Genomic DNA, 27,741 nt, shown 5'->3' on the forward strand with positions numbered 1-27,741 from the left:
ACCAATAATAAAATCAGCCACTATGAGAAAGCTTACTGTATTGGCATTACAAGATTACAACCCCCATAATCCATTTATCATCATACTAAAACAGTGCCCGGTCAAAATAGAAAAATTAACACAGGAGGGTAAAAATATATGCAGTCTTTAATGATTATTTTAAAGCGAAAATAAAGGTACAGTATGCTTTTCAATGGCTTTCTACTGTAACGACAAAAACTATTAAAATGACCAGTCCAAGTGTGGAGCCTGTGGTGTGTGCACTCTCCTGTCTGCCCCGCTGTCCCATGTCTCTGACTGGTTATCAGCCTCTGTGGCTCTGAAGGAGAAGAGGGAAGCCAGAGGTGGTAAAATAATAAAAGCAGTAAAGTAGGAACATAAAATCAAAGAGCTTTACATACACAAAGCCAGACTTAAATCCTAACAGTGTAAAATTTGCAGGCCTTCATATTGATGACTGCCTAATGAGTTAACTGTTAACATTTATTTCAATTTATTGGGTCAAAGCGGAGCAAGTAGAAATGCACCTGATTTGTATATATCTGTGTAATAGAGCACTTAATAGCTGGATAAATGTTAACCCACTTTTTATGTTATAAACCCTCTGATGATTACTATTAGCAGCACTTTCAGGTAAGGGAGAAAAGCTATGAATATACAGAAGCTGTGTTTATTTATGTTGCATCAGTGCCACACGAAGCCATATTGTACTCATTAAGTAACTGACAAAGTAGAGGGAGCACAGGAGGAGCACTGATGAATCATACGTATGTATAGTATCAGTGCAGATGAAGATTGGTAAGAAACAGATTTCAGGGGAAAATCAGACCTAAAAAACATGATTCACATTTGGCCTATAAGATATTGTTGGCAGCTCAGTATAGTCATGACCCAGTTACATAACAGTGCAGCTAATGCTTCGCATTTTCAATGTATACAGCTATTGATCGGGATTGGATCTACAAAGACCTGCTATAAGATTGCGTCTTGACTAACCTGCAGTTGTATGATAGATTGAGGGCAGCGTAGAGCTCGGGAGTGCTGGGAGTTTGAACTCGAACTCTTCCCTGATGTAATGCAAAAGGAGCAGCTGTCCCTGACTCGGTAGACGATGGAGTAATGGGAAGACAGCCAGATATGCTGGTGGGACCCAAACCTGAGAAATCTAGAGTGAAATACAAATGATGTATTGAGGGCTTTTGGAGTAAAATCATTTCACCAAATTAAAAACATCAGCCTCTTACTATTCCACCCTTTAATTTACATGCATACTCACTGGTAGCAGTGCTCTCTCTTCTGTTGCCGCTTGGTGCTCCTTTACCAAACAGAGGTGAGTCGCACAAATACTGCTGCTTCACGAGAGAGCCCCTCTGTTGCTCAAAATCACGGCGCTGTAGACAATAAAGTAGCATTTACAGAGTAATATGCATCCTTATAAACCCAAGTAAATGCTCAGTCGGTGAATACCTCACACAATTGTTCCACTCACAACAGCTACTACATCCCCGAGCCTTACCTCATTCATTTACACTACCCCTGTAAAGCTGCTATATTTTCAAATCAGCAAGGACGTCCAGCATATGACACAATTATCCAAGCTGTTGTCATATCCTTTATGAGCAACCTCTGCTTCATTTTCTTCTCACCTCACGGCTTAGTCGGATGGCAGCGGCGGTGAAGGACTGCCTCTCCCTTTCAAAAGTCCTCCTCTGATGATCCAGCTCTGCCCACCGCACCTGAAGACGTTCCCACTCTTCCAAAAAGTAAGAATCAGCCAGTTCAGGGGGGACAGGTGAGGCAAGGCTATCCTACAGACAGAAACCAGGGAGTGTGTTTCTAAGTCTGACACTATTAAAAGTTCATATGAGAAAGTGTGTGCATGCACAAAAGAGACTTGTACCTGCAGCAGTTGTTGTTGTAATCTGACAAGCTCTTGACTCTCTTTCAGTTCAGTTTCTAGTTGAGCCAAGAGCTTGTCATGGTCAGTACCAACACCGGTGGGACCTACATTCAAGAAAGACCACATATTGCTTGTATTCCTTAGACCTGAGTTTCCCAATCGTGGCTCTGGCAAAAAAAAATCACAGTAAAACTTGCTACAGTCCTCATGTGAAGTGGGCGTATACCTTCAGATAGAAGGTCCCCGAGTATCCTCTGCACCTTCCTCCAACTCTGGACAACACCTCCTGTCACATGGTCTCCAAGCCTCACCTCAGCTTGATCCAGCATTTTGTCTTCATTTTGGGCCTCATCCTGAATGTCCACCGAGTCTGACAGGGTCTTTAAAAAGGTTAGACCGATTTGTTATGGTGAATATTTATAAGATTGAGAGGGTATTCTTGGAAACAATACTCGACGAAACAATATCACTACAAGGCCCTTTTAGTGGCTGTGTTAGAGCTTTTGATCCTTTTCCACGATAATCCTCAGATGTTTGCTCAGTTGTCATGGAATTGTAAATGTTCAAATTTCCCTTTTTCTAGGCACTAAGGACTTCTCCTTCATGGTGGCTTAAAGGCTCAATGAATGAATGAGCTTTCAAGCTCCAGAACAGCTAATAAATGGATCTTATTTTGGGACTGTTGAGTCAATTGCTGTTCAAGGTCAAGAATGAACTTTGAGTTTCAACTTTTAAGCCAAAATGGACAGAAAGAAAAAAAATGAATACATTTAAAAAAAATTTAAAAATTGTAAATTTAAACATCTGTATCTACATGACCACTGGACAAACTCTGGTGGATCATCAGTTTAGGAAGATTGTGTGATATAACTGAAATCTCTGAACAGATATTAAATAGATAATTGGGGTGAGATTATTAATAAGTGTCCTTTTTAAAATCATCCTTTTCTGATAATTTCACTTGATATTTAGCAGACCAATGTCACTTATTAACCATCACTAGCCTTAGTTAAAAAGTCTCTCCTCTTTTGCTCACCTGCTCCATGTCGACTCTGAGTGCATGAAGTAAAGTGGTGAGGCTGTGGCGCAGTTTCATCGCCTCTCTGAGCTCTGCTTCTCTGCGTTCCAGCATCAGACGTAGTGTTGCTTCTTCTCGTCTACAAGGTGGAGCGAGCAAGTGAAGATCAGAAAGACGTGGAGAATGAAAGTCAAAGATCAGAGGGCTTGTGATAATAAAACAGACAACTTACTTTGCAGTAGACCTGAATGATTTGATTGGCTGTTCTCTTTTGCTTTGGCCCCCAGGTAGAAAGTTCAACACCTCTATGGCTGGGTAGAAAAATGCAAGATAGCACATTTTGTGTGGTTTTAGTAAATGTTTGATATATAAGCAAACAGCCGTGTGTGGATTATTGTGTGGATTCAGCGGAGTGAGTCTCACAGGGTCCTTTCTCCCTGTGTCTGTCAGTGAGCTGCGACAGTCGCTCCTTCAGTCTGTTGCTGTGCTGCTCTCGACGCCTCAGTTCTGCCTCCAGCTGGTTACAGCGCAGCTGCAGACGGGTGCACTGGCAAGCGGGAAAAGACGAGTTTGGGGCGGGTGTATTAGGTGTTCAGGTAGTAATATATTCCACAATGTCTGTCATCATGTGCATACAACTTACTTTGGCACGCTCACACCTCAGCATGTCCTGGAGCCTGGCCACATGCCCATCCATCTCCTTTAGTTGATCCTACAGGATAATAATTAGTTTTTGCATAGAAAATAACAGCACTGATCTATTTCATTCACTTAATTTTTACTCACTCTGAGGGAGTCTCCTTGCTCTCTGTGCTCCTCCCTGTCAGCCCACAAGGAGGCGCTGTGAGACACCTCATTCAGAGGGCTGGGGCTGGGATCCCTAAGCAGATATGAGTCTGTAGTAGACAAGAGCAGCATGAACAAAAGGATGCTGGTAAGTGAGGGGGGAAAGGATGATGTGACTACAAGTGTGAATGGATTGTTTTTCCAGCATCCATGGGCTAAACGTTTTGGATCAGGTATCTACATTTCAGGTGAAAGGGTACATTATTACCTGAGCACTCCTGGCGTCTTCCAGCTCTCTTCTGGCCAAACCTGGAAGCCATCTGGATGCCATGTTCACATATAAGCAAAAAAAAAAAAAAGGGACAACTTACACTCATGCAAATCTAACTGGTGCGCACCGCAACAGGATCTCTACACAACACTTCCATGCTAACAATGGATCAGTTCACATGTATGATTCTAGTGCCTTACCTGAGCAGTAAAGCTTCCTCAGACAGATGCTGCCTCCCTAACTTCCAGGTGATGGCACTTCCACTAATTACCGCTGACAGAGGGCTAGAAGATGGAAGCTTCAGGATATAAAATGGCCGAGTCAAACTGCATCCTACCAAACTTTAACTTGTGCTCAGGTTTGGTATTATTAACTACTGTTTATATTAAGTGGTTTCTGAAGGTGTTTGTTCAACCAAATTAGAAATATATTTCCATGATGGGAGGAGCGAACCTGATAATGCCTGAGACACACCCAGATTTAGGCCTACACGCTCAGCTGATTTAGTTTTAGATCAGCATTTTTCAAATCTTCTGTGGCGTGTGAAACTGTTTTAGGTCCTAACACTCACATCACATTCACATCATGTCAGCATGTGGTGTCAACTGTCAAGTAAATTTGAGCTTGCTGTTGTGTTCTGTTTTCAAGAGCATAAATGGAGCAAACACAACAGGAATTTCCAACACCTTTAGTTTTTTTCCCTCACAAATATATTACAAATCAATATCCATAAATCAGTTTTGGAAATCCTCCAGGACACACTCTGCACATGAATAATGACCCATAGTTGACGCAGTGACTCACATGAATTTACAGTGAGTTAATGGTCTTGCCTGTCTGGTATTATGCTGTAGATTTACGACAGAGTGGCCAGATCTCCACCATAGTCATTATTTCTGGGTTAGTACATCATTATTTGACCAAGTAAGTTGCGTCCAGCAGTTTACTGGCCTACTTAACAGCCGCCCCTTTCACTTTACTGTGAGCAGATTCGGATGACGGAGTAAATGATATTCTTAAGAGATGTTGATATCTTCATATCCTTCGTGTGAGGTGGTTCGATATCATCCGTAAATTGAGGGCTTATAAATCTAAGTTTAAGAAACAGAAGGTGTTAAAAAGTGATATTTAATGAGAATTGGGTTTTTGTGCTATTTGCACAAAGGGTGGATATTCAAAAAAAAAAAAGAAAAAAAAAAAAAATCACATACAGCAATTCATCAGTGTCCAAAAAAGTAATTTAATTTCTAAAAGGTCGCCCACAGTAGCAAAGTTGAGAAAGATAAAGTTTAACAGTAGTAAAAGTTTTGGTTGATTGGAAGTCAATTAATATAACAAGTCACTGCAGCATGATTCATTAAATACAATCTATATTTGGAAGTTCTGAATAGATATTAACATTTGTGCACTAAAGTGATATACATTAAACTTTCTACCAGGTTTCACTATTCAAACAAGTGTAAGGCATTGACATGTTTTTTAAAATTAAAGACAGGAACAGGTATAGGTTGATAAAAGCAATCTTAATAGGCTGTTATATACAGAAAAAGGACGGGCTGAACAGTTAATCGACAATCACATGCCCTGCACTGAAATGGTTAAAACTCTGTACCATGTTGTTGTACCTCACAATAGTAGTAACACCTTCACTATTGCTACAAATATATGAGTAGTTTAAGACACCAATCATTTTAGCTCAGAAGCTATCAGTATGTCTGTTGGCCACATACACAGTTAGTGTTTTCTAAAGACACGATATGAAACACAGTGTAAATATATATAACACATTTTCTCATTCTTGAACAGCACTTGGTTTAAATTAATATTTGATTGTATCTCCACCTACTACACAAAATACAATAGGAAGTGGTACTTTCAGTAGCCAATCACATGGGCTGCATCTGACTGACTGGAGACAGACAGTGTTAAGCCAGTAAATTGAGACCGGACATGTTAAACACTAGGGAAACCAAGAACAGCTTAATCATTAGTCAGGCTAGTGTCAAAACAATTTTTATGAACATGTAGAGTTTGGCCCTGCTTGAATGTAAAAGATGTGAGTTATGATACCATTATTTTTTAGCAAACAAATGGTAGCCTAGCCCAGCCCAGCCCCCCCCCCCCCCCAAAAAAAATCATTCCCATTTTGCATAATCCAAAGAAGAGCTGGTAGATCTACAGAGACATCAAGGACAATTGAAGAAAGCCTTCAGAAGTCCTCCAGGTTTCTTTCTGTTGTAAACAGAAAAGCAGAGACAATTTTGCAAACAGTTAAATTAAAAAATAATTTAAAAAAACAAAAAAAACAATAAATGGTTGAATACCATTTAGGTGCCTCAGTTTCGGGGTCTTGGTATTGTGCACAATGTTACACTGTCGTGTCTTACTGAGAAACTCGAATAGAACAGACATTTTTAATGTTATTAGTGGCACTTGTGCTTTTCCTACTGAATTAGCAATGTAATTGCAGCTGAAACAATAACTCAATCAATTATTTCACAGAAAATTAATCTGTAATTATTTTGAAAATCAGTTAATCATTCAATTTATTTAAGTAAAAATGCCAAACATTTACTTATTTCAGCTTCTCAAATTTCAGGATTTGCTGCTTTTCTCTGTAAAATGAATAGTTATTGGTTGCACAGAGCAACCAATTTGAAAAGGTCACGTTTGGAATCTGCGATGGCTATTTTCTGTTATTTTCTGACACATTTTAGATGAAACAACTAATTGATAATTCAAGAGAATAATTTGCAGATTAATCTTTGATGAAAATAACTAATTAATCTGCCCATTATTTTCTAAATTAAATGGACCAATTGTTTGGTCTAAATAATATCAGAAAAGTGAAAAATGCCCAACAGAGCACAAGGGGACATCATGAAATGGCTTGTTTTGTCTGACCAAAAGTCTCAAACACGAGATACACAAGATACACACAAGATATTCAGTTTACTAAAATGTAAGACCAAGAAAAGCATCAAATTCTCACCTCTAACTTTAAAGCATTTTTTTGCTTGAAATATGACTTGAACATTTCAATAACAAATTGATTATGAAAAAAGTTGGCAATGAAGTTTCTTTTAGTCGACTCATCGATTAATGGACTAAGCATTGCCGCTTTAGTCATGTGAAATATGAGACCTCTTACACAAGTTCTCGGTTGCTCTTGGGGCTCTGCCTGAAATTAGCTGATTGATTTCAGCCTAAACTGAATGTGAAGGTGTAATTAATTTCGTCCCCGGTGTAATTCATTGTACGGCTTATCTCCCCAGCCGGTGCCTCAGTGAAGGAAAAAGCAGGCCTACCTCAGAACAAGGAGCAGGACTTGGGGGGTCTGAAGGGATTATCACTGGAGGGGACCCCGACCAGGAGAGGGTCCTTAGAGGCATTTTGCAGACAGAAGTTTCTCAGCTCAGCAGCCGCCTGGGACACCTGCAGAGCCAGACATATGATGATGATGATGATGACGACGTTGTGTGTGTGTGTGTGTGTGTGTGTGTGTGTGTGTGTGTGTGTGTGTGTGTGTGTGTGTGTGTGTGAAAACAGAAGCAGCCCATCACATGTTCTGCATTTGTAATGCTCCAGCTGGCCTGCTGTCAAATTCTCGTACACAGACTAACTGGCACATTTTTGCATAAAATTTGCAAGCGGCGGCATAGTAGACGAATGGGTGCATCCACTAGGTAACTTTTATGAGAGGAATGTTCACCTGTTTCCTTTAGATAACTAACACCAGGAGTTTTAAGAGTTATAAACGTGTCACTTCTGTCGGTGCGCTGACACTTTCAAGTGGGTAAGACTTCCCAGAACAGACACTGACAGCCGCTCCAACACGGCAGAAACCTGCTCGCCTGTAGCGGTGTTTTAGTCAACCGCAACCCCGAGTGCGGGTCACACATGTAACTTAGTGGCCCACTCTGTTGAACTGACGATGTGAGAGTCCACTCTGTGTCATTTCTGCGACAGTTTGTCTCCGCCATTCAACCGTGGGTTAGCTCAGTCTTCCGTGTTTGTGTGTCAGTGTTGAGGGGGGTTTCGTACCTTGATCCTCCGGATACTGGCCTCTAACCGGAGCTGCTTCACGGCCCTCTGGGCGATAATCAAGTTGTTGCTGGCATTGTTGTTGGACATGACGACGGCCGTCGACAGAGGAAAAAGTTACGGGCTGTTTTGCAGGAGCGGCCGCTGCCGAGCGGAAATTAACCCCAAATGCTCTAAACCCTGAACCCGAGTGGGAAACATTGGTTACTCGGTGCCCCGCCCCCTCCGTGCCAGAGAGCCACTCTATTGGGCCCTAAGCCTGTCGATCAAAGAGACTCGCTGAAGACACGCTTCTCCTTACACTGGCCATTATTATGAGTTTCCTAGAGAGCAGAGCAGGAGGGTGTACTGTGACCTTCAGCCACAGCACAGTGGCTGTTCACCACCTCATTTCACTTACATCGGTTTGGCGTTGGCGTTTTAAATAAAAGACTTTAAATGTGAGGATACAGTTTGTGCTGGGATTCATGACACCCTGATTCAGTGTAGTGTTCGAGTCACTCCTACAACCAGACTAGTTAACCAAAGGAAGGCAGGGACGAGTGAGACAACAAAAATTTGGTCGGGAGCTGATACCAAATCAGACCAGGGTCAGAATCACTGATATCAATATTGAAAGTGATACTTCCGATGAGCAGTGAATGTGTTATCATGTAAGGGGAGAGAAATATGTCATGATTTATGAGGTGAATTAGCAGGCAACTTCAGAATATCTGAATTAATACCAAATAATCTGCCTAATTTATTTTTACTCTTACAAAACAATTTTCACTGGTAAATACATGTTCATTTTGTAAATTCTCTTAACTAAAGATGTGATGCCTGCGCACATGTACACAACAGCTGCAGAGATGCATATACTATTATATTACTTAGACATTATCCCTTCAGCGTGATAAGTATGTCAGATAATTGGCCAGGCATGGCGTCATATCTGTGACATAATAAATAAAATACATTTCCTTGCACAGAAGGACAGGATTTGAAAAGTTTTGTGTCTGTGCTTATCACAAATGAACTCATGTGAGTTCATGCCAGAAGTTGTTAACACACTTCATTCTGTCAACCTCATGGTGGTGCAAGAAGAAATCTCAGGGGGTCATCAAAGTCAGATTTTACCTGCTGGACGCCACAGATATCTGGACCAACCTTATGGCAGACATTTGCTGAGAAATTTCAGTCTGGACCGAAGCCATGTGTCATGGTTGCAGTTTAGTTTTACATTGTCTTTGTGAACTACTGCATATTCCACCATCAAGGCACAGAGTTTTAGTTCTAATGTAGAGTGAGCATCGGGCAAAAGGAGGAGGGTGATAAAAAGTCAAAAGTTCACAAATCGATTGAGGAAATAAAGGGAAATGGACACATGCAAATACATGTACACATGTCCATATGTGGAACACATGTACAGTAACAGTACCATAATAGGAGGCTGACTGCAGGTTCATGCAAATATGTGAACAGTCTTTTTACACACAGGCACAGAAAAGACTTAAATGACTTGTGTGAGAAACAATAATGTGAAGTGAAAGAGGGAGGGATGCAAAGAGGTTAACCACAGCACTGAGCCAACAGGCTCTTCCCTCTGAATCTAACATACTTCATTGTCCCTTTGGAGGAAACGATTCTAACGTTTTTCAGACCTAATTGAACTTACTCTTGAATAGTGCTCCTCAGCCTTTGGATTCTGCCTCCGGGAAACACTATCAGGGATTATGGAACTGATTTTCATTACTATACTGATAGACAAATACACATTTCCATATCACCTTTTATCTGTCATGAAGTGGTTGAGAGGATTTGTGTTTTCTTTTTCACTTGTGCCTATCACACATCTCTACATTCCTAATACAGTGGCCTGTTAGTAGTTCCCGAAATGGGGTTAAGAGCCAGGTTTCGCCTTCCTCAAAGTGTTTATGTAGCTGTTCAGAAAGGCCATTCTTGAACACGAGGTTAACAAGTGTGGTGAGGTGTGTAAGGGGTTTCCGAAGCTATGTGACCATCCAAGAAAAAGCTTTGATAAAGCGTACTGGCTCCTTAAGACCTTTGGAGAGTCATCCATGATAACCCAAGGCAACTCTGTGTGAAAAGAAGATGGTCCAGTCACACAACAGCTACAACAGCCTGACAGAGGAATTAGACCAAATCCAAAAAAGGTTTGAGGACATGAACAAAGAGAGAAAAGATTTTCAGAGAAAGTTTCAAGATAATTATTCATTTCCTTTTTTTTGCTGGGACAGTTTAATCGCTCAAAGCCATTTTGGCAAATATTTGTATAGGTTTAGCAAACATGGGAAATATCAGATTTCTCTGGATAGTGCGCTTGCATTTTGCTGCTGTTGCCTAGGGTTTACATTTCCTCCCCCTAAGTATAATTCAACTCATATGCACTGTGTAAGCTCATGGTTGATATATCAGTTTTACTTGGGAATCGTCTCTCAGCAAAGATTGCTATGACATTTTATATTCATGGTCCTCAGTGGGTAACTTCTGAAGATTTTGAGGACCCTCTGGTCCTCCATCTAACACCACTGTCAGGTCAACAATGGTGCTAGATTTTTACCATGGTTTTACCATGACCAATTTTTTGGTGCACAACAAAGTAGCTTGGAACCTATTTTTTATCAAATTAACTGGTCCACCGAGGACAAATCAACGTACATTTTGACCTTCCCTCTCGAGCCGTCACGGGGCCAACATTTCATGCAAACAATATAAAAACCTAATGGGAAGATTGTCATGATATTATTTGGTCACAATAAGAATACGAAGTTTATAATGGATGATTTGAGTCTCTCTTTTCCAAGGATGATCCCATAAGGACCTCTTGTGCCACCACACAAACTTAACATTTTGAGCCGCACCACTGTTGGCATCCTGACACTGCCATGGTCCACCCAAACAGTTCATTTTGCCTGATTGACCTCCTTCTTTTCCACAAACACCAGAATCATTAGCATGTTGTTCATTCTGCAAAACACTTATTGGGGACTATAAACATTGCAGCATATATGTCGTGTTTAACACTCTAGCTATGGAATGTTATTTTCTATATGAATGTTGTTGACTAAAGCACTAACATGGAATAGGAGAAAGCACCTCACAGTGCCTCAGCACTAGCTTTCATGTTAATATCCATCTAATGTTAGATTCTATGTGAGCAAGATGATGACAGATCATCAATTGTAAATGTCTGAAATGAGGAACAGTAAGTCACCGGTTCTCTTAAAATAATGGTGGTTGTTCTTTCAAGGGGCTCTGATGAAAATGGATTACTGTAAATGATGATGTTACTTTGTTGGTCTTAAGTGTGATTTTGTGCTGTTGACAAAGAAATAAGTCGCTGTGAGGGCTGGAGAAGGTTTGGCACCAGGTATTACTACGAATCTATTGAGGAGAAGACCTGAGTGGAGAGCAGAGAGGAGTGTCTGAATAAAGGAGCTGGTCACTGGTATTTGGTCAAAAACCAAAGTATTGGGAAAATTACAATTTTGACCTGATGATGGCACTGGATGAAAAGTCAGACGATCACCAAACTATAATTCTGACTAAAATTCATCCTCTGGGGTTCATGATTGTCTGTATTGGCATTTTATGGCAATCCATCCAGTAGTTGTTTTAGGGGCAAAAACTTACTTAAATCTCAGAAACCTTAGAAAAAACAGTAATGCAGAAGGTTTTGACTCTTATTCCAATATCCTGTAAAATTATTCTTATTAACTTACAACTCAAAGAAGGGCAGAGTGATCTGGTCTGGTTTTGGTGATTTATTTACATCCACATGTCCATTCAGGTTTCAATTTCAATCCCCAAGATAAATCCCACTGAGCTTTTCTCAAAAAGGAAATGTATAGAAATATCCAACTTGTCCTTTGTGTTATAGTCTACATTATACGGTCAAAAACATTTTATGATCCACTCTCACTGTAGCTCAAGTTCTTCCACATTTTTCTCTTTTAGCAACGTGAGTCATCTGCCCTTACTGTACATGTGCAGACAACCCTCTTAACATACACAAGTTTTACGAACATGAACCCGGCATCTAAAAATTAGATAAATAATTTCTACTGCAAATAAACAGTATTGTCAGTACATCTGCTCACAAATGAATGACCACACTGTGATAATTTAACCGATAAAATTGAAAAAAAAAAAAAATTTTTGGACTTTGTCAAAGATGGGTGACGTTTCTTTTGTTGTCTTCGTTTTTCTCCAGTAGTTTTTTCTTACTGAAGCTTTGACGCCGAAGCTTTGACTTTCTGACTTAATGATGATTAACAGTGTCAAGATTATGGTTTGCTTCTCACTGGTGTAGAAAGACATGGCTGCTCCACTAACCTGAATGCATGTTTATACCGGCAATTGATTGTGGAAGTTAAGTGTGTAGGAATATTTTGAGAAAAAATGGATTTATACTCAATTGTTAGCTGAAACGTTTTCAATATTTGCAGTTTAGGAAACATTACTGCCATTTATTAATTTCGTTACTCTAATTTTACTGTAAAAATTGTGAGCAGTGATTGTGTACGCGATGCAGTTTTTATTGATACTATGTGAGTTGTATGTAGCTGTGCTCTCCTTTTGTCAATTCAACAACCTTACCCACTTGGGAATAGTTTAATGGCATCCCACATAAAAAGGGGCATGAAATTCAAGATGACAATGCTGTGCTGGCTGCCATCTGGTAATGGCAGCAATGTAATATTGCTGAGTGTCATCTAATCCTCCCTATTATTTAACCCATCATCCATCTCCTTGTGTGGTTGTTTATCAGGGACACAAAAACATGAATCTGAACATTAATCAAAAGCTGCAGATGAGACTTCAAATGATACTTTCTGCGGAGCTGTTTCAGTGTAGTGCAATAGGTTGGACTGACTTTGTGAGATTAGGTACAGTTGTGTAGATCATTTTTACTGTATCATTATATATAGAAAACTAATGAGCTGTGTGCACTGTCACTGTTGAATGCAGGTTTAGGGCCACTGCAGGCGGGTGGGTGTTTCTCAATCCACAGCTTAAAATATATTAATAACATAAACTGTGTTTTGACTTTTAGCAGCAGGAGAAATATTTAAATATGAAAATAAGATTCCTCAGTCAAAACCGTAGGAGCAAAAGAAGAGGAACATTTTGGGTTATTGACATCACCATCTCACTTCGACAGGCTTTTTTCACAGCAGACATTTTAACTTTAATAATAGGAAAAAGCACAGGTGATGCCCAATAACATTAATGACGGCTCTCCAACTGTCAGTTGAGTCCACATATTTTTGGTTCAGCGTGTTAAAAACTCATTCAGGCAGAAAGTTTATGGCTGGTATTTACCTTTACACTGTAAAGTCCCCCTGCATTTGTTGTTGTGAGAGGCCGTGAGGTTGTTTGCAATATTAGGTCTGATCTGTAGTTGATTTCATTTGATAGAAAGTATCTGACCGTGTGCGACTAAAATCAGGCGTAATAGAGGTGGCAGACTGACGGCTTAGGATGGAAAATATGTCTTTTTTTTTTTTTTTACAGCTGAAACCTTTCAAAGCACAGAAAATCAAAAACAGGTGTAATGTAGTCAGTGATCCACAGGTATGCACGGTCTCTTTTCATGCTCCGTTGCAGCTGCGCCACGGTCCACCCTCCACCTACATCCAACCAAACGTTCACCTTAAACGACAGCCTGTGACACATTTATGTGTGTGGACAGATGTGCTCCTGTCCTCCCACATAAACTGTAACTGAGAACTAGCACATGCCACCAAGCCCAGCCTTTAATTGCACCTTGCCTGTCATTCCCAAAGGGAATCTCTCTTTTCATGGAAATAACTGGAGTGATTAAATGGTTTCTGCTCTCCTGATTGTGCATGTTATAAATGTAAGGATGGTAACGAATCGATCAACAAGTTTTCTGGGAGTTTCTGAATGAAAAAAGACGTCCTTCCACCTCAGTTCCACCCGGTTCTCCCCAAGGAGATTAACGGAGATCTGAAGGATCTAGACAAACTCCACCTGAGACTGTAGTGCCTTACATTTCCAACCACACTCCCTTAAAAAGACTGGCAACCCAATGATTTGTACTTGTTCTGTAAACCCTTGCACTATTGAATAAAGTCCATCAATCTCTGCATCATCAGATCAGTCATTTGAGTCAACAAGAATTAGCATAAAATAGGATTCTTAAATTCTGAGATCTTGATGAATTTGTGTAATTTTGAATACTACTCTTCTAATCTTTTATCCTTTTTATTTTAGTTTGCCAGCAGCCATCTTTACTTATTAGTTTGGAACAACTTTCTAATAAGTCACCCTTTATAAAGAGTTTATAGGCATTATTAATGGCTTGTAAATGCTAATTTTCCTTGCATTTTCTGATAAGTCATCATGTTTGCAATTAGAAATTTCAGTAAGTCAGTATTAAAGGGTCGCCACTTTCTCACTTTCTGATAAGCCATCAAGTCTGCAGATATAAACTTCAGTATGTCACGAAATAAAATGTCATGACTTTCTTAATTTCTAATAATCCATCAGCAAAAGTTAATTGTCAACTACAATGATAACTGTTAATAAAATCATTAACGAAGGATTCTCATGGTAATCCCTTAATTTTGCTTAATTTTGCAGTTGTAAATGTTAACAAGTTGTTTATAAATGGATTTTGATCCAGATGAACCGGAGGTTCTGAAACCCTTTACCAAAAGGTAAATTGTAGACAGTCAGTTGGAGGGGTCTTCCTGATTAATTAAAAAAGACAAAAGAAAAGACAAAAGTAAGATGCTGGAGGAGAATTTTCCACAACCTGGCAATCCGAACGTTGTTCTTATTAAGAACTTACAAATTATCTACAGTACATTAGTAAGTTACTTACTTTTTGTTATTAATAAAGCAATTAAATAATGCTTATAAACCTTTTGCAAAGGGTGACTTATCAGAAGGTGGTGCCCAAAAAGTTAAGCCAAATTCAAAATTTAAATATGGAGCAGCTTTGTGAAAAGGCATCATGGATCACTCTTTCTTTCCTTTTTAATTACAGGACTACTTTGACACAGTGTCATTCTCAAACACATGTTATGACCATAATACATTTGAGATAAATCCACATTCATACTGTACTGAAGTTTGAATTGGAGGAAATATCGAAGGTTTGTATATTTCTGAGTCCATACCTGATAATATAAACCGTTTCACTATAATATAAGCTGTGTTTTTTAACCTTTAACAGCAGCAGAAACACATGACTGACTTAGATTTAGTTGTTTTCTGCACAGACATCCTGTATGAAAAGATTGATTGATTGATTCCCTTTGGAATTTAAAATGCATTGTTTAGCTGAGAACGTAAGATCGGAGAATTGCAGGTAAACAACTCACTTATTTACTATACACTATGGCATCTGTGCTGCGAAACAGTGACTTTGCCCATTTTTACATGAGGGTTTATATATAATTCATAAAATTGTATAATATTTTATCATTAACTATCTATTAAATGCAGTATTCACCTGTGGAAGATAATCTGTGGTTGAAATAAGTATAAGTAAAATAGTATGTCTTGGTATTTTTTCGATTTTTCCATGGGCATAATTTTCTCTCTATTTTTCTTTTTTTTCATCATAGGCAACACGAATGACCAATTTAATACCTCAGCACAGACACAAACCATTAGCAGTGAGATGATGCGAGACATACTGTATGTACATATTGTTAATCTCACAAAAAACAACAAACAGACAGACTTGCTGGTCTACAGATTTTAGGTTGGTGGAGAGCGTGGGTAGAGGTCCACATATGAATGCCTGAAGACTGGGGTTGGGTTTGGTTAGTTACGTTTTTTGTTGGGTAAGGTGATGATTCAACGTGGCTTTACTGGTAGAGCTCAAGAAGCATGAGGCCCAGCAGAGAGTGAGGACTTTCTAACGAAAAAGCTGCTGTGTTAAAAGCCTACGAGCCTAACATCAGCTTTTCATCACTGGAATAAAACTAGTGGTCACTTTAATCCTTCAAGTGTTGATACCTTTGACAAGCTATGGAACCTTCTAATTCTTGAACAACTGAAAAAATGCTTGCCTGATTCCATTACTTTGTATATGAATATATGTAAAAAAATTTAAAAGTGAGTCCCAGCGAGGCGGCAGCTTTAGGTGATGAGTTTGTTTTCACACACAAAAACTCTGCAAAAATGCATTAGCTGCTCCTGTTTGTTCAGTGGTCCATGCAGGTTTGCCACAGGTGTCCTTAGAAAACACCAGATCTGAGGAAAGTGATGCTTATGCAAGTGAAACACAAAGGTACATTAGGCAGTTTCATAAGACAGTCCATTTTGCCATCCTCACCTGATTCAGATACGGGGGAAACAGTTCTGGTCAGGGGAACGGGATTTAACATTTTGTCTGCACCTTTGCACAAAACTGCGTTTCTTGGCTTGATTTAAAGGGGACAAACACATCCAGCACATGTATTTTTGTACATACATGTTTGCTGATTTCGACCAGTGATTACTTACAGCAAGTGTGAGATTCAGTATATATAATGCAGTACTGCTCTAACTGCCTACATGCATCTACAATAAAGGCTGAAAAGGTCCTCACCTTCATCTCACCAACCCTCAGTTTCCTGACAGTAAGGCCACATGTCCACTAAATGTAGTGACTGCTTACTCTTTTAGAAAATGACGTAAGATTCATGTTATGCGATGTAACGGCAGTTTTCACTGTTCACTCAGGTGACTTGTCCCCTGAAGATACAGAACAAGACATCAGTCCTGAGACCGGATTGTAAATCATACTCAAAAGTGATTGGTCCAGTGGAGAGGGGTTCCAGAGGAGCAGAGCTGGAAAAAGATCGACGTGTCCTTCTTGTGCAAGTGTATGAGGTGGAAAAGGCTGGAAAAAATAAAGGATACCATCAAAATCAGTGTTAAAGCAGCACTGATTATTGAATGACAATGCTATCGATAAAGTGAAACACAGTAGGAACTCCTCCAGTCACACAGGCTGAGGCTGCAGTGAAGATAAATGTCTACGTATTCACCCTGGAGCAGGAAGAACAGGGCAGTGAAATGAGCCTGGAGGGATGTGTTAGAAGAATGTACATAAATTATGCCAATTATCCCATGCTTTGCTATTTCTCTCTTATTATCTGCACCCTTGAGAATTCTGCACAAGGAGGTACTGCAGCTGCAAGGCAGTTACCCCGATAAAGATAAGATATATTCCCTCTTCCTTTGTTTTTGTTCCTTGACCCGTCCCTGAGACGGGCAGGAGGCATCCTGCTCCTCAGATGAGATTGTGTAGCTATGCCAACATACGAACCACCCTATGGAAATAAAAGAGCAAGGTAGACGGCTGAGAAACTCAGAGCGGGTTGGAGATTGTAACTGAGCACTCTCTGTCCGTTCTCCTTGCAAGTATTTAACCTCACCACTCTGTGTCCTGCCTCATTACTGTGCTTATATCTGTTTTAGGTTGTTTGAACCTGACATTTACTTGGTCCTTCGAGCCGGATCCCAACACACCCGAGGACTCCTACGGGCGGAGCGGAACACCAGTTAAGACCGTGGCCACGGCAGGCCGTGCTTAGAAGCTCGGCCTAAAAAGACCCTTTCCGGTACTGGGCTTCGGCTCGCCAGTTGGAGTCTAAGGGTTGACGGGAATCCAAGAGGAGGACTACGGTTTGGTGAGTGTTATTTTCATTAAAAAGCAATGAAAGGAAAACACTGTGGTAGACTGTTAGAGAACGCGTGAAGGCGGGTCTCAGAGAAAAACGGTAAAGAGTACACTGGTAGTACGGCTTTAGGCGTTAAACAAAACCCTGTGAATCCTAGGCACTGACAGGTAAAAGAGGGACGGCGGAGCTCGTTAAATTCCGTAATAAAACAGTGACCACAGTTGTTTTTCAAAAGAAGGGGAGTGAATGGATAGAGTATACCACTAGGTATTCTCTATCATGAAATAAAATTGAGAGTCAAATAACAAACTGTTGTGGAAGCACTAGGCAAGAATCCTTCGCCTCCTTGGAGGTAGAAGCTTGAGGATTATCACAACAGGATTTCTGTTATCTCAATTTAAGAAATATCAGTCATAGAATACCCTAGGTATTGAAAGACTGATCCAAAACATTAAAATGGGGAAAGGAAACAGTAAGCAGAGTCATGAGAAGCCCTAAGGTGTAAAGACTGGAAATATGTTGAAAAACATGACCACCAATATACCAAGCATCTCGATAAATGGATAAGAAAATTTGATTACGATGGAAGCCTAAATACACAAAAGATTACAGTCTTACAAGAGAAAATACGGCGTGACGCACAAAATGATAAAAGTCGTATGAAAAAACTAGGCTTTGAGGATACAGAATGCTGGCTAAAGATAGCAAAATGCAGAGAAGAGGGCCAGAGAAAAAAGAGAGAGGAAGAACAAAGAGAAAAAGAGAGAGAGGGAGAGTCGCGAGAGCAGCAAAAAGGAAAGGAACCGGAAGTTATGTTTCACAGAAAGGAAGATGATGAGTATGTAGTGACAAGAAGGAGGCAGATGCCACAAAGAGTAGAGAAAGAGGAGGAAGACGACGAGGGAGCTAGTGGAGGACATGCATCAGGGGCCACACCAAAAAAGACACCCACTAAAGGCACAAAGCAAAAACTGTACCCTGACATACCAGATGAACCTCCTCTACCAGAATATAGCTCTGGACCAAGACACATGACGTCACAAAAAGGACCCAGGCTGTCGTGGTCTAAAACATTAGGGAAGCTATTATCCCCACCTCCGTCAGCACCCCCCTCATCTGATACTGTAGAAGAGTGTTCGATGATTGAAGTTCCAAATCCACTAATGGGCCAAGACAATCAGCAGCCCACAATGTTAGTGTATCGTACATGGACAGCAGAAGACATAAAGAAAGCTGCACAAAGTCTCACCCCACACAAAGAAGACATAACTCAGTTCTTAGAAGACTTGGATGATCTGAGACGATCATACCACCTCAATGGTAATGAGGTCCAGCAGGTATGGATGACTGCTATGGGCATTGAATGGCACCACGTGAGGGGAGATTGGAACCCTAGGGATAGTCAGGGACGCCCCCTACCCCCTGACACACCAGAATTACAACATAGAATTGAAGGCTTAGCAAGAAGAGCCAGAGCACGTTTTCAGAGAAAAGCCAACTACACAGAGATAGGCAGGGTTAAACAAAAAGATGATGAGTCATTTGATGACTACAGAGTCAGGATGGCTAATGTTTTCAGAGCCCATAGCGGTTTAGAAGACAATGGTGATGATGTAGGAGCATACAGACAGCAGTTGAAAATGCCCTACATGCAGGAGCGAGAGAAGGAATACATGGATGGGTACAGAAACACTATATAAATCTGTCAACAGGGACATTGGAGGAATACATAAGTCATGCATTACACGCAGAGAAAGTGACTAAAGGGAAAAAGGACAAAAAGCCATCTGTAGAAACCTTCTATCTGGACGAGGGAGACAAAATATACCACCAAGGCCACGGGAGGGGTAGGCCAAAAGGCAGGGGAGGTTTTAGAGGAGGCTTTAGAGGTCGGGGCCGAGGTCGCAGTACAGATAAGCGCTCTGGGATGGAATGCTGGAACTGTGGCAGAGAAGGCCATAGGGCACGTGAATGCCCTGACCAAAGTAAATCATCAGCATGACTAGATGATCCAGGAAATGAGTCTCCCTCGGAATTTGAGAAAAACAGTGATGAGGAGGTGGAGCTAAATTTGCAAGAGATTTTATCCCTTAATGATGCAAGACCAGAAATAACATTATTGATAAATGGTAAACCTGTTACATTCCTATGTGATGCTGGGGCATGTAGAACAACCTGTACAGAGCCATTTCCAAATTACTCACCTAGTGATCAAAAGGTGTCAGTAAGATGTGCTAATGGACGCTTGACCTACGCACCACAATCAGAACCTGCTTGGGTTAGAGATCCAAAAGGGCGATCGTGTCAATTGTCAATACTAATGCTCCCAGAATGTCCAGTAAATCTCCTAGGCCGAGATGGCCTACTGCAGCTGGAACTTGCATTGGTTCCGACAAAAGAGGGACACATGGCCGTTGTGCGAAAATAAGAATTGGCTCAAGGGAACATTTTTGTTCTCAGAGGGACAGGTCAGCCTTATTACTATTACTCACTAGACATCCCTAACAAAACACCTCAGAAAACAGGGACAGCTCTGATGGCAGAAGGGAAAAATGCAATCAGAAAAGTTGAAAATGCAATGACTGATGATTCATTGCATATCACGATGTGGTACCGAAACGCACCTGGACCAGACCCAGAGTATGAGAAAAAACTGGCTGCAGTTACCCCTGCTACAGTCACAGTCAGTTATCTGTACTCAGATGCAGAGAATACAGCTGTTGCAGGCGTCACACTAACAGACAGAGTAGGGAAACTACTCAGAATGTGGACGCCTCCACACATCTCTCTGTACAAAGACAAAACCAAAACTTGGAAAGATTTGGGAAAAATAGTGCAGCAGGGCGAGCAAGCAACTGATTGGACTGCAACATCAGTAAACACTTGGTACAGTGACTCAACTGGTCTGACCAGGAAAGCCCTATTCTGGACCATTCAAGTCCAAGAAGGAGTGCATCTACACTCCGATGCAAAAGACTCAAAATGAAACTTAATGCTAACACAGGAAGAAGAAAGCCTGTTGGAAGCAGTTCCTGTAGGGCTGTGGTCAAAAGGGTCCACTGATGTTGGCTTAATAAAAGGAGCACTGCCCGTTCAAATCAGACCAAAAACAGAGTACAGACCATGTGTAAAACAGTATCCCTTAAAACCAGATGCAAGTGAAGGCATAAAACCAGTGATAACTGATTTAATTGCTGCAGGAGTGATAATTAAGTGTGATGATTCCCCATGTAACACTCCTATATTCCCGGTCAAAAAGCAAGCACCATCTGTAGGATGGCGCATGGTACAAGATTTACAAGCAGTAAACAATGCAGTAATCCAAAGAGCTCCCTGTGTCCCAGATCCTTACACTCTCCTGAATTCATTAAGACCAGATGCAAGGTTTTTCACTGTGGTAGATATCAGCAATGCCTTTTTCTCCATACCAATCGCAAAAGAGAGTCAATTTTGGTTTGCATTTACGTTTGGTGGACAGAGATACACATACACCAGACTGCCACAAGGGTACTGTGAAAGTCCCACAATTTACTCTCAAGTAATGAACGCTAGCATGGCTAAATTCACGCCTCCAGGGAAGAGCCAAATCCTCATCTATGTAGATGACGTGTTGTTAGCTTCCCCTGATAAAGAAACATGCAAAATAGATACATTGGCACTGTTGAAACATCTAGCACAAGAGGGACACAAAGTGAGCAAAAATAAATTACAGATGTGCAAACGCGAAGTTAAGTACTTAGGACACAATTTGAACGAAGGAGGGCGAACCATAGTGGAAGACAGAAAAACTGCAATCTTGCAGGCACCTAAACCTCAAACAAAAAAAGCAAATGATGTCCTTCCTAGGCTTAACTAATTATTGTAGAAACTGGGTACCAAATTATGCTGAAATAACATCACCACTGAGCAAAATGATGTATGAGGAAGATCTCAAAATGACATCTCAGTTGAAGTGGACTGCAGAAGCAGAGACAGCTTTCTGCACAATCAAGCAAGTGTTAGTGTCTAGCACAGCGTTGGCCTTACCAGATTACAACAAACCGTTCATACAGATGGTAGACTGCAAAGGTCATTTCATGACCTCAGGTCTCGCACAGCAGCACGGTGACAAATTAAGACCAATAGCATATTTCTCATCGAGACTAGACAGTGTGGCCTGTGCACTCCCACACTGTGTGAAAGCAGTTATTGCAGCCTCTGTGGCTGTGGAAACAAGTGCAGTAATAGTACTGTTCCACCCACTAGTATTAAAAGTGCCTCATGCGGTCTCAGCACTATTACTGCAAACTAGTATGACTTTCCTGTCACCTGCTCGCCATTTGTCGTGCATGGCCACATTGCTCTCACAACCACTCTGTGTCCTGCCTCACACACAGCATTAAAGATAGCGGAGAGATCCACCTGGGTCCACTTAACACACTGCAAACGTGTCATTGTGGCCGAGGACACTGAACAGAAATAGCGAGCGAAAACTGACAATAGAGTTGACTTGACTTTCTAGAGGTCAAGTAGACTCGAAACTCAGAGAAGAAATTACAAGCCGCTAAATCTATAGCAGTTACAGTCCCCGCAATGACTCGACCGCGTGTGTTGTCAGACCTCGTAAAGTGCTGGCTATTTCTGCTATCATTTATAGTAGTGTTTCTCCTGGTATGGTATTTGTGGGACCCTCCGTCGAAGTGCGCAAATAGGACTGAAACAGTCAAAATCCAAACAGAAGCACCTCAACTTATGCGAACGCGGAGAAGGGTAGGGACAGATGCCCATGTTAAAACTCTGACGGGAGCATTCTCAAATCCCTGCAATACCTTGACCACTATAGGTGGAACAACACCAGATCCCTACCTCTGCTATAATTGCAAGAATGGCACAGCGGATTGGTGCTTCTATGATTTGCCCATGACTAGAGGCTTTACCACAAAACATTTGGCGGGATACAATGCTTATATTGATGTAAACGGTTACAAAACTAGTGGAAATGACTGGAGTAATATTATTTTACCTACAGATTCAACCTGACGCTGAGAGAATTACTCACCAACATGATCGGAGAAAAACTTCTGTTCAAAACAGAAAGAGATGTTAGCCCAGACCCAACCTATATTGATGCTATAGGAGTACCAAGAGGAGTGCCTGATGAATACAAATTGGTTGATCAGGTAGCTGCAGGGTTTGAGTCTAGCGTCTGTTGGTGGTGCACTATAAATAAGAATGTTGACAGAATCAACTATGTTCATTATAATGTGCAAAAATTGGGAAATCTAACACAACGAGGGTTTGAAGCAGTTCATCAGCAATTAGCAGCCACCTCCCTAATGGCGTTCCAGAACAGAATAGCCATCGACATGATTCTAGCCGAGAAAGGAGGAGTGTGTTCAATGTTTGGGGAACGATGTTGTACGTTCATTCCTAATAACACCGCTGCAGATGGCAGTTTGTCTGTTGCAGTAGATGGACTACGAATCCTGAACAAGAAGATGAAGGAACACTCCGGCGTCGACACCTCCATGTGGGATGACTGGCTGAACATGTTCGGGAGATACAAGGCTCTGGTGTCCTCCATCCTAGTGTCACTTGCTGTTTTTACTGCTATTCTAACCCTCTGTGGATGTTGTTGTATTCCCTGTATCAGATCTCTCACTCAGCGACTCATCTTCACTGCGATAACACCTATGAAACAAGATTTCACGCAAACGTATACTCTTCTGGGTGAAGAGTCACGTGAAGAAGATGCAGATGATGACAAAGATGACGACCATCATCTCTCTGATGTGTTCTTCGATCCTGAGGACTATGGAGATGATGATGATGAGAGCTATGTCTAACTAAACTCTGAGTGTAAATGTATTTGTTCTCATGAAAAATGATCTTACAGCTGAAAATCCACTGAAGTGGCTGTTAAAGTGATATGAGAAATGAGCAAATATGTGATAAACAGGAGGGAAATGTTAGAAGAATGTACATAAATTATGCCAATTATCCCATGCTTTGCTATTTCTCTCTTATTATCTGCACCCTTGAGAATTCTGCACAAGGAGGTACTGCAGCTGCAAGGCAGTTACCCCGATAAAGATAAGATATATTCCCTCTTCCTTTGTTTTTGTTCCTTGACCCGTCCCTGAGACGGGCAGGAGGCATCCTGCTCCTCAGATGAGATTGTGTAGCTATGCCAACATACGAACCACCCTATGGAAATAAAAGAGCAAGGTAGACGGCTGAGAAACTCAGAGCGGGTTGGAGATTGTAACTGAGCACTCTCTGTCCGTTCTCCTTGCAAGTATTTAACCTCACCACTCTGTGTCCTGCCTCATTACTGTGCTTATATCTGTTTTAGGTTGTTTGAACCTGACAGGATGAGCCACTCTCAACACCCGGCAGAGAGGATGGAGCAGGTCATCAGGGCCATTACACATCACTACACAGTTAACTTTTTCCATCTGGTGATGATGAAGAGGGACACTTACTTGTTTTGAATGAGAAAGTACCGTGCCAGAGCCAGAGATGGTGTGTGCAATGTATGCCCATTGAGGTTGGCTGCATATGCAGGGCCTTTAAGCTTTCGTATCAACTCTGGCTCAGCTGAAACATCCCACACACCCGATGACTCCAGTTTACATCCCTGATTATATATTTGAGTGCATTGCAAGATGTGTGAGAAATCAACTGCAGAAATTCACACTACAATTAAATATTAATATTACTGTAGCTGATTTTTTTTTTTTTTACACTTTTGTAAAACCATCTTCAACTTCATCTCTAACTCACCAACGTTAATTTGGGATTTTGGGATGTGATAACCACAGCAGTAGCACTATGATAGCTCTCTGGGTTCAACCCTGAACGGAAACATACAGTGGGGTCCAAAAGCCTGAGACCACTTTCCCTTTCACTTGAATAGGAAAGTGGTCACAGACTTTTGGACCCTACTGTATATAACACAGCAGATACATTGGAGCAGTGAGGATCTGAGTGAACTTAAATTAGATGAAGATTCAAAGTGTCCATAGCTTAAGAAGTGGGGCCCAGAATTTCTAACTATGTCCATCGATCGCATTCATAGGATAGAACAGAAAAGAAGAAGACATCACAAAAATCATTTTATAGGAACTCTGGTAATCAGGCTTACAGCCAAAAAAAAGTCTTTACCCTGTGTGTTTCCAGAGGAACCTGCCTGAGCCTCCACTTCGTACCGAACTACATCATCACGCACTCTGACCCAGGTGCCGTTGCAAGCTGCCGGGTTTCCAGGGAGGGGGTTCAAAGCAGATGTCATGGCAGCCATATCCAGCCCTACTTGGAGTTTATCACGGCCACAAATAAGCTGAGTAGGCTGGAGTAGAGGGCGCGGGACTAAAGAAAAAGATATAAAGTCACCCAATAAAAGTGCAAGAAAGGAGATGAGATAGTAAATATCTGATGAGACCAAAATGAGAACCTCCATAGACCTTCACCTCAGTGTGTATTTTATTTAACAGTATTATGTTAAAACATTGCAAAATATAAAAGGAAACCTACATTCACAAACACTAGCATCTTCATTGTGACGGCAGTTGCGGATCCCAAACCCTACATGTCTGCAGTCTGTTATCGATGGTTCACTTCCTGAACGGAAACATACAGTGGGGTCCAAAGCCTGAGACCACTTTCCCTTTCACTTGAATAGGAAAGTGGTCACAGACTTTTGGACCCCACTGTATATAACACAGCAGATACATTGGAGCAGTGAGGATCTGAGTGAACTTAAATTAGATGAAGATTCAAAGTGTCCATAGCTTAAGAAGTGGGGCCCAGAATTTCTAACTATGTCCATCGATCGCATTCATAGGATAGAACAGAAAAGAAGAAGACATCACAAAAATCATTTTATAGGAACTCTGGTCATCAGGCTTACAGCCAAAAAAGTCTTTACCCTGTGTGTTTCAGAGGAACCTGCCTGAGCCTCCACTTCGTACCGAACTACATCATCACGCACTCTGACCCAGGTGCCGTTGCAAGCTGCCGGGTTTCCAGGGAGGGGGTTCAAAGCAGATGTCATGGCAGCCATATCCAGCCCTACTTGGAGTTTATCACGGCCACAAATAAGCTGAGTAGGCTGGAGTAGAGGGCGCGGGACTAAAGAAAAAGATATAAAGTCACCCAATAAAAGTGCAAGAAAGGAGATGAGATAGTAAATATCTGATGAGACCAAAATGAGAACCTCCATAGACCTTCACCTCAGTGTGTATTTTATTTAACAGTATTATGTTAAAACATTGCAAAATATAAAAGGAAACCTACATTCACAAACACTAGCATCTTCATTGTGACGGCAGTTGCGGATCCCAAACCCTACATGTCTGCAGTCTGTTATCGATGGTTCACTTCCTGAACAGCTGACATTATCCAATCAGACGGGCCCACTGCCCAATCCAAAAGCTGCACTTTTCAGTGCTGAACTAGCTCTGCCACAGCCCAGCTGTCTGCACACCGCGTTGGCACCGTTCAGGTCCCAGGCATCGTCACACACCGTCCCCTACTGTCCACAGTGGAAGATCCCTACTCTGCCAGAGCAGGAGCTGTTTCCTCCATTGGACAGGCAGACCTGTCCCTCAACGACTGTACTGTTGTACGCCGCAGCTGTGGCAGCCATGCTGACCTGACTGACAGCAGATGTCTGTGGTCTTGGATCAGCTGTGGTCGAAGAAACTAGTGTCTTTTCCGTGCACCTCTGTTTACAATGAAAAAGCAGCAGATGTCGGCCCAGGCATTACACAGCGTGCAATTTACAATTTCATCTGACTGTGTGGGATGAGGTTCTGTTATCCTCATAGGACAGCACACACACCTGTACATACGTACCTACACACCTCTATGGAATGTGAGCACTGGCTTGCCCCCAAAACAGGCGATACCAGCCTTGCCAGTTAATATGTTGGTCACAATGATGTTATCCACTGTGTTATTTATTAAACGCCAGTCATTGTCCAGTATGGTGTGATCACAGGGGTCAGCACAGTGGGCAGTCACATTATTACTGATGCAGTCCGTGCCTACAGGGCGAACAGTGTTTCCAAACTTGAACAGGACAGATTGGGAAGAGGGGCCTGATCTGGTGCTTGAGGAAGGGTCCAGGCGTGGTGCAGGAGCCTGGCGTGTTATGGCAAACCTGAGGGGGAGCGCAGGATGAGTCTGGGAGGGAGCACTCGTCGGTGTCTACACAGCCCCTGTCTGGTGACCAGTGATGACCTTGGCTCCAGCAAGAAGAGTCAATGCAGAGTTATGTATTGTAGCAGGTGAGAAATTCACCTGCGAAGCCATCTTTACAGACACAAGAGAGGGCCTGGCTGGTAGAGGTGTCTCCTCTCTCTTGTGACTCAAGGCAGGTGGCTTCGTCATGACATGAATCAGAGCTGGTGACAAGTGTCCCTGTGAAAAGTACGAGGATAGTTTGATGCATGCTGTTGCGAAATTTTTGTAGCTTTTCCAAATTAAACAGTGAAAATCAAGCCATGAAACTGACATAAATGAAATAAACTTTTCTAATTTAGGATGATCACAATGACTACAATTACACAGAAAACAAAGCCTTTCAAATCTCACTACAGAGTGATGCCTGTAGAATTACATCTGAGGTGTGATCGCCATTTCTTACATTAAAATTAGTGAAGGAATCAGTAAAATATGTAAGGACGTAATTAAAAATGAACTTGAAGTTTTAAGTGGTCTCAAAATACTGCGCTTGTCTAATGGTAGATCATTATTACAAAGGCATGGTGAGCGACAAAGCTTTGTTCAGGCCCACAGAACTTTTATCTTAAATTATACTCTAGTTTCCAAAATATGATATAAGAAAATAATCATTATGATATATTAATAGTACAATTATTACAAATAACATTTTTACAGTAAATATGAGTCCTAATGTCTAACCCAAGATGACACAATGTCAGATGTCTTACCTGAAGTGCTTCCTGTAAAAATCTGCACATTAGGAGCAAAAACAAATCCCGAGCCACCCCCATTATGGACCACATCCACCACACAAACTTGCTGAAAAAGACAAAAGAGATGTCTTCAAATCATATTTTCA

General features: G+C 41.3%; 2 protein-coding genes and 1 pseudogene across 4 annotated transcripts; all 3 read right to left on the reverse strand.

The window, feature by feature from the left end:
• Positions 1-129: 129 nt before the first annotated feature.
• si:ch211-286b5.4 (afadin- and alpha-actinin-binding protein) lies at positions 130-4,486 on the reverse strand. 3 transcript variants are annotated; one of them, XM_040147388.1, is made up of 13 exons: positions 4,176-4,486; positions 3,973-4,024; positions 3,705-3,814; positions 3,562-3,630; positions 3,342-3,465; positions 3,151-3,229; positions 2,937-3,057; positions 2,127-2,280; positions 1,901-2,004; positions 1,647-1,808; positions 1,265-1,391; positions 997-1,165; positions 130-319 (listed from the first exon to the last, which is right to left on the reverse strand). In XM_040147388.1, exons 2-13 carry the CDS (start codon positions 4,022-4,024, stop codon positions 223-225), a joined length of 1,368 nt encoding a protein of 455 aa, XP_040003322.1. In that variant the 5' UTR covers positions 4,176-4,486; the 3' UTR covers positions 130-222. The 3 variants fall into 3 exon arrangements, with proteins under 3 accessions (XP_040003322.1, XP_040003321.1, XP_040003320.1); XM_040147387.1 differs by lacking the exon at positions 4,176-4,486 and having other exon boundaries at positions 1,277-1,391; positions 3,973-4,167; XM_040147386.1 differs by lacking the exon at positions 4,176-4,486 and having other exon boundaries at positions 3,973-4,167.
• A 709-nt stretch (positions 4,487-5,195) lies between these two features.
• On the reverse strand, positions 5,196-8,137 carry si:ch211-286b5.5 (uncharacterized protein LOC100003596 homolog). The gene is made up of 3 exons (XM_040147390.1): positions 8,020-8,137; positions 7,284-7,410; positions 5,196-6,207 (listed from the first exon to the last, which is right to left on the reverse strand). The coding sequence occupies exons 1-2, from the start codon at positions 8,107-8,109 to the stop codon at positions 7,285-7,287; spliced, it is 216 nt and encodes a 71-aa protein (XP_040003324.1). The 5' UTR covers positions 8,110-8,137; the 3' UTR covers positions 5,196-6,207; position 7,284.
• An 8,587-nt stretch (positions 8,138-16,724) lies between these two features.
• On the reverse strand, positions 16,725-27,108 carry LOC120800790 (annotated as a pseudogene).
• Between the last annotated feature and the right edge of the window lie 633 nt (positions 27,109-27,741).

The sequence above is a fragment of the Xiphias gladius genome, chromosome 15 (genome assembly GCF_016859285.1).
Source record: "Xiphias gladius isolate SHS-SW01 ecotype Sanya breed wild chromosome 15, ASM1685928v1, whole genome shotgun sequence".
NCBI classification, from domain to species: domain Eukaryota; kingdom Metazoa; phylum Chordata; class Actinopteri; order Istiophoriformes; family Xiphiidae; genus Xiphias; species Xiphias gladius.

What these genes read in the sequence shown, in the direction of transcription:
- si:ch211-286b5.4 (XM_040147386.1), bottom strand. Translation starts at nt 4,081, where the DNA reads ATGAGTGTAAGTTGTCCCTTTTTTTTTTTTTTGCTTATATGTGAACAT. An exon ending in TACAACAACAACTGCTGCAG is followed by an intron (nt 1,809 to 1,900) that starts GTACAAGTCTCT and finishes TTCTGTCTGTAG; the next exon opens with GATAGCCTTGCCTCACCTGT. An exon ending in TGCTACCAGTGAGTATGCAT is followed by an intron (nt 1,166 to 1,264) that starts GTAAATTAAAGG and finishes ATTTCACTCTAG; the next exon opens with ATTTCTCAGGTTTGGGTCCC.
- si:ch211-286b5.5 (XM_040147390.1), bottom strand. Translation starts at nt 8,109, where the DNA reads ATGTCCAACAACAATGCCAGCAACAACTTGATTATCGCCCAGAGGGCC. An exon ending in CCAGTATCCGGAGGATCAAG is followed by an intron (nt 7,411 to 8,019) that starts GTACGAAACCCC and finishes CTGGCTCTGCAG; the next exon opens with GTGTCCCAGGCGGCTGCTGA.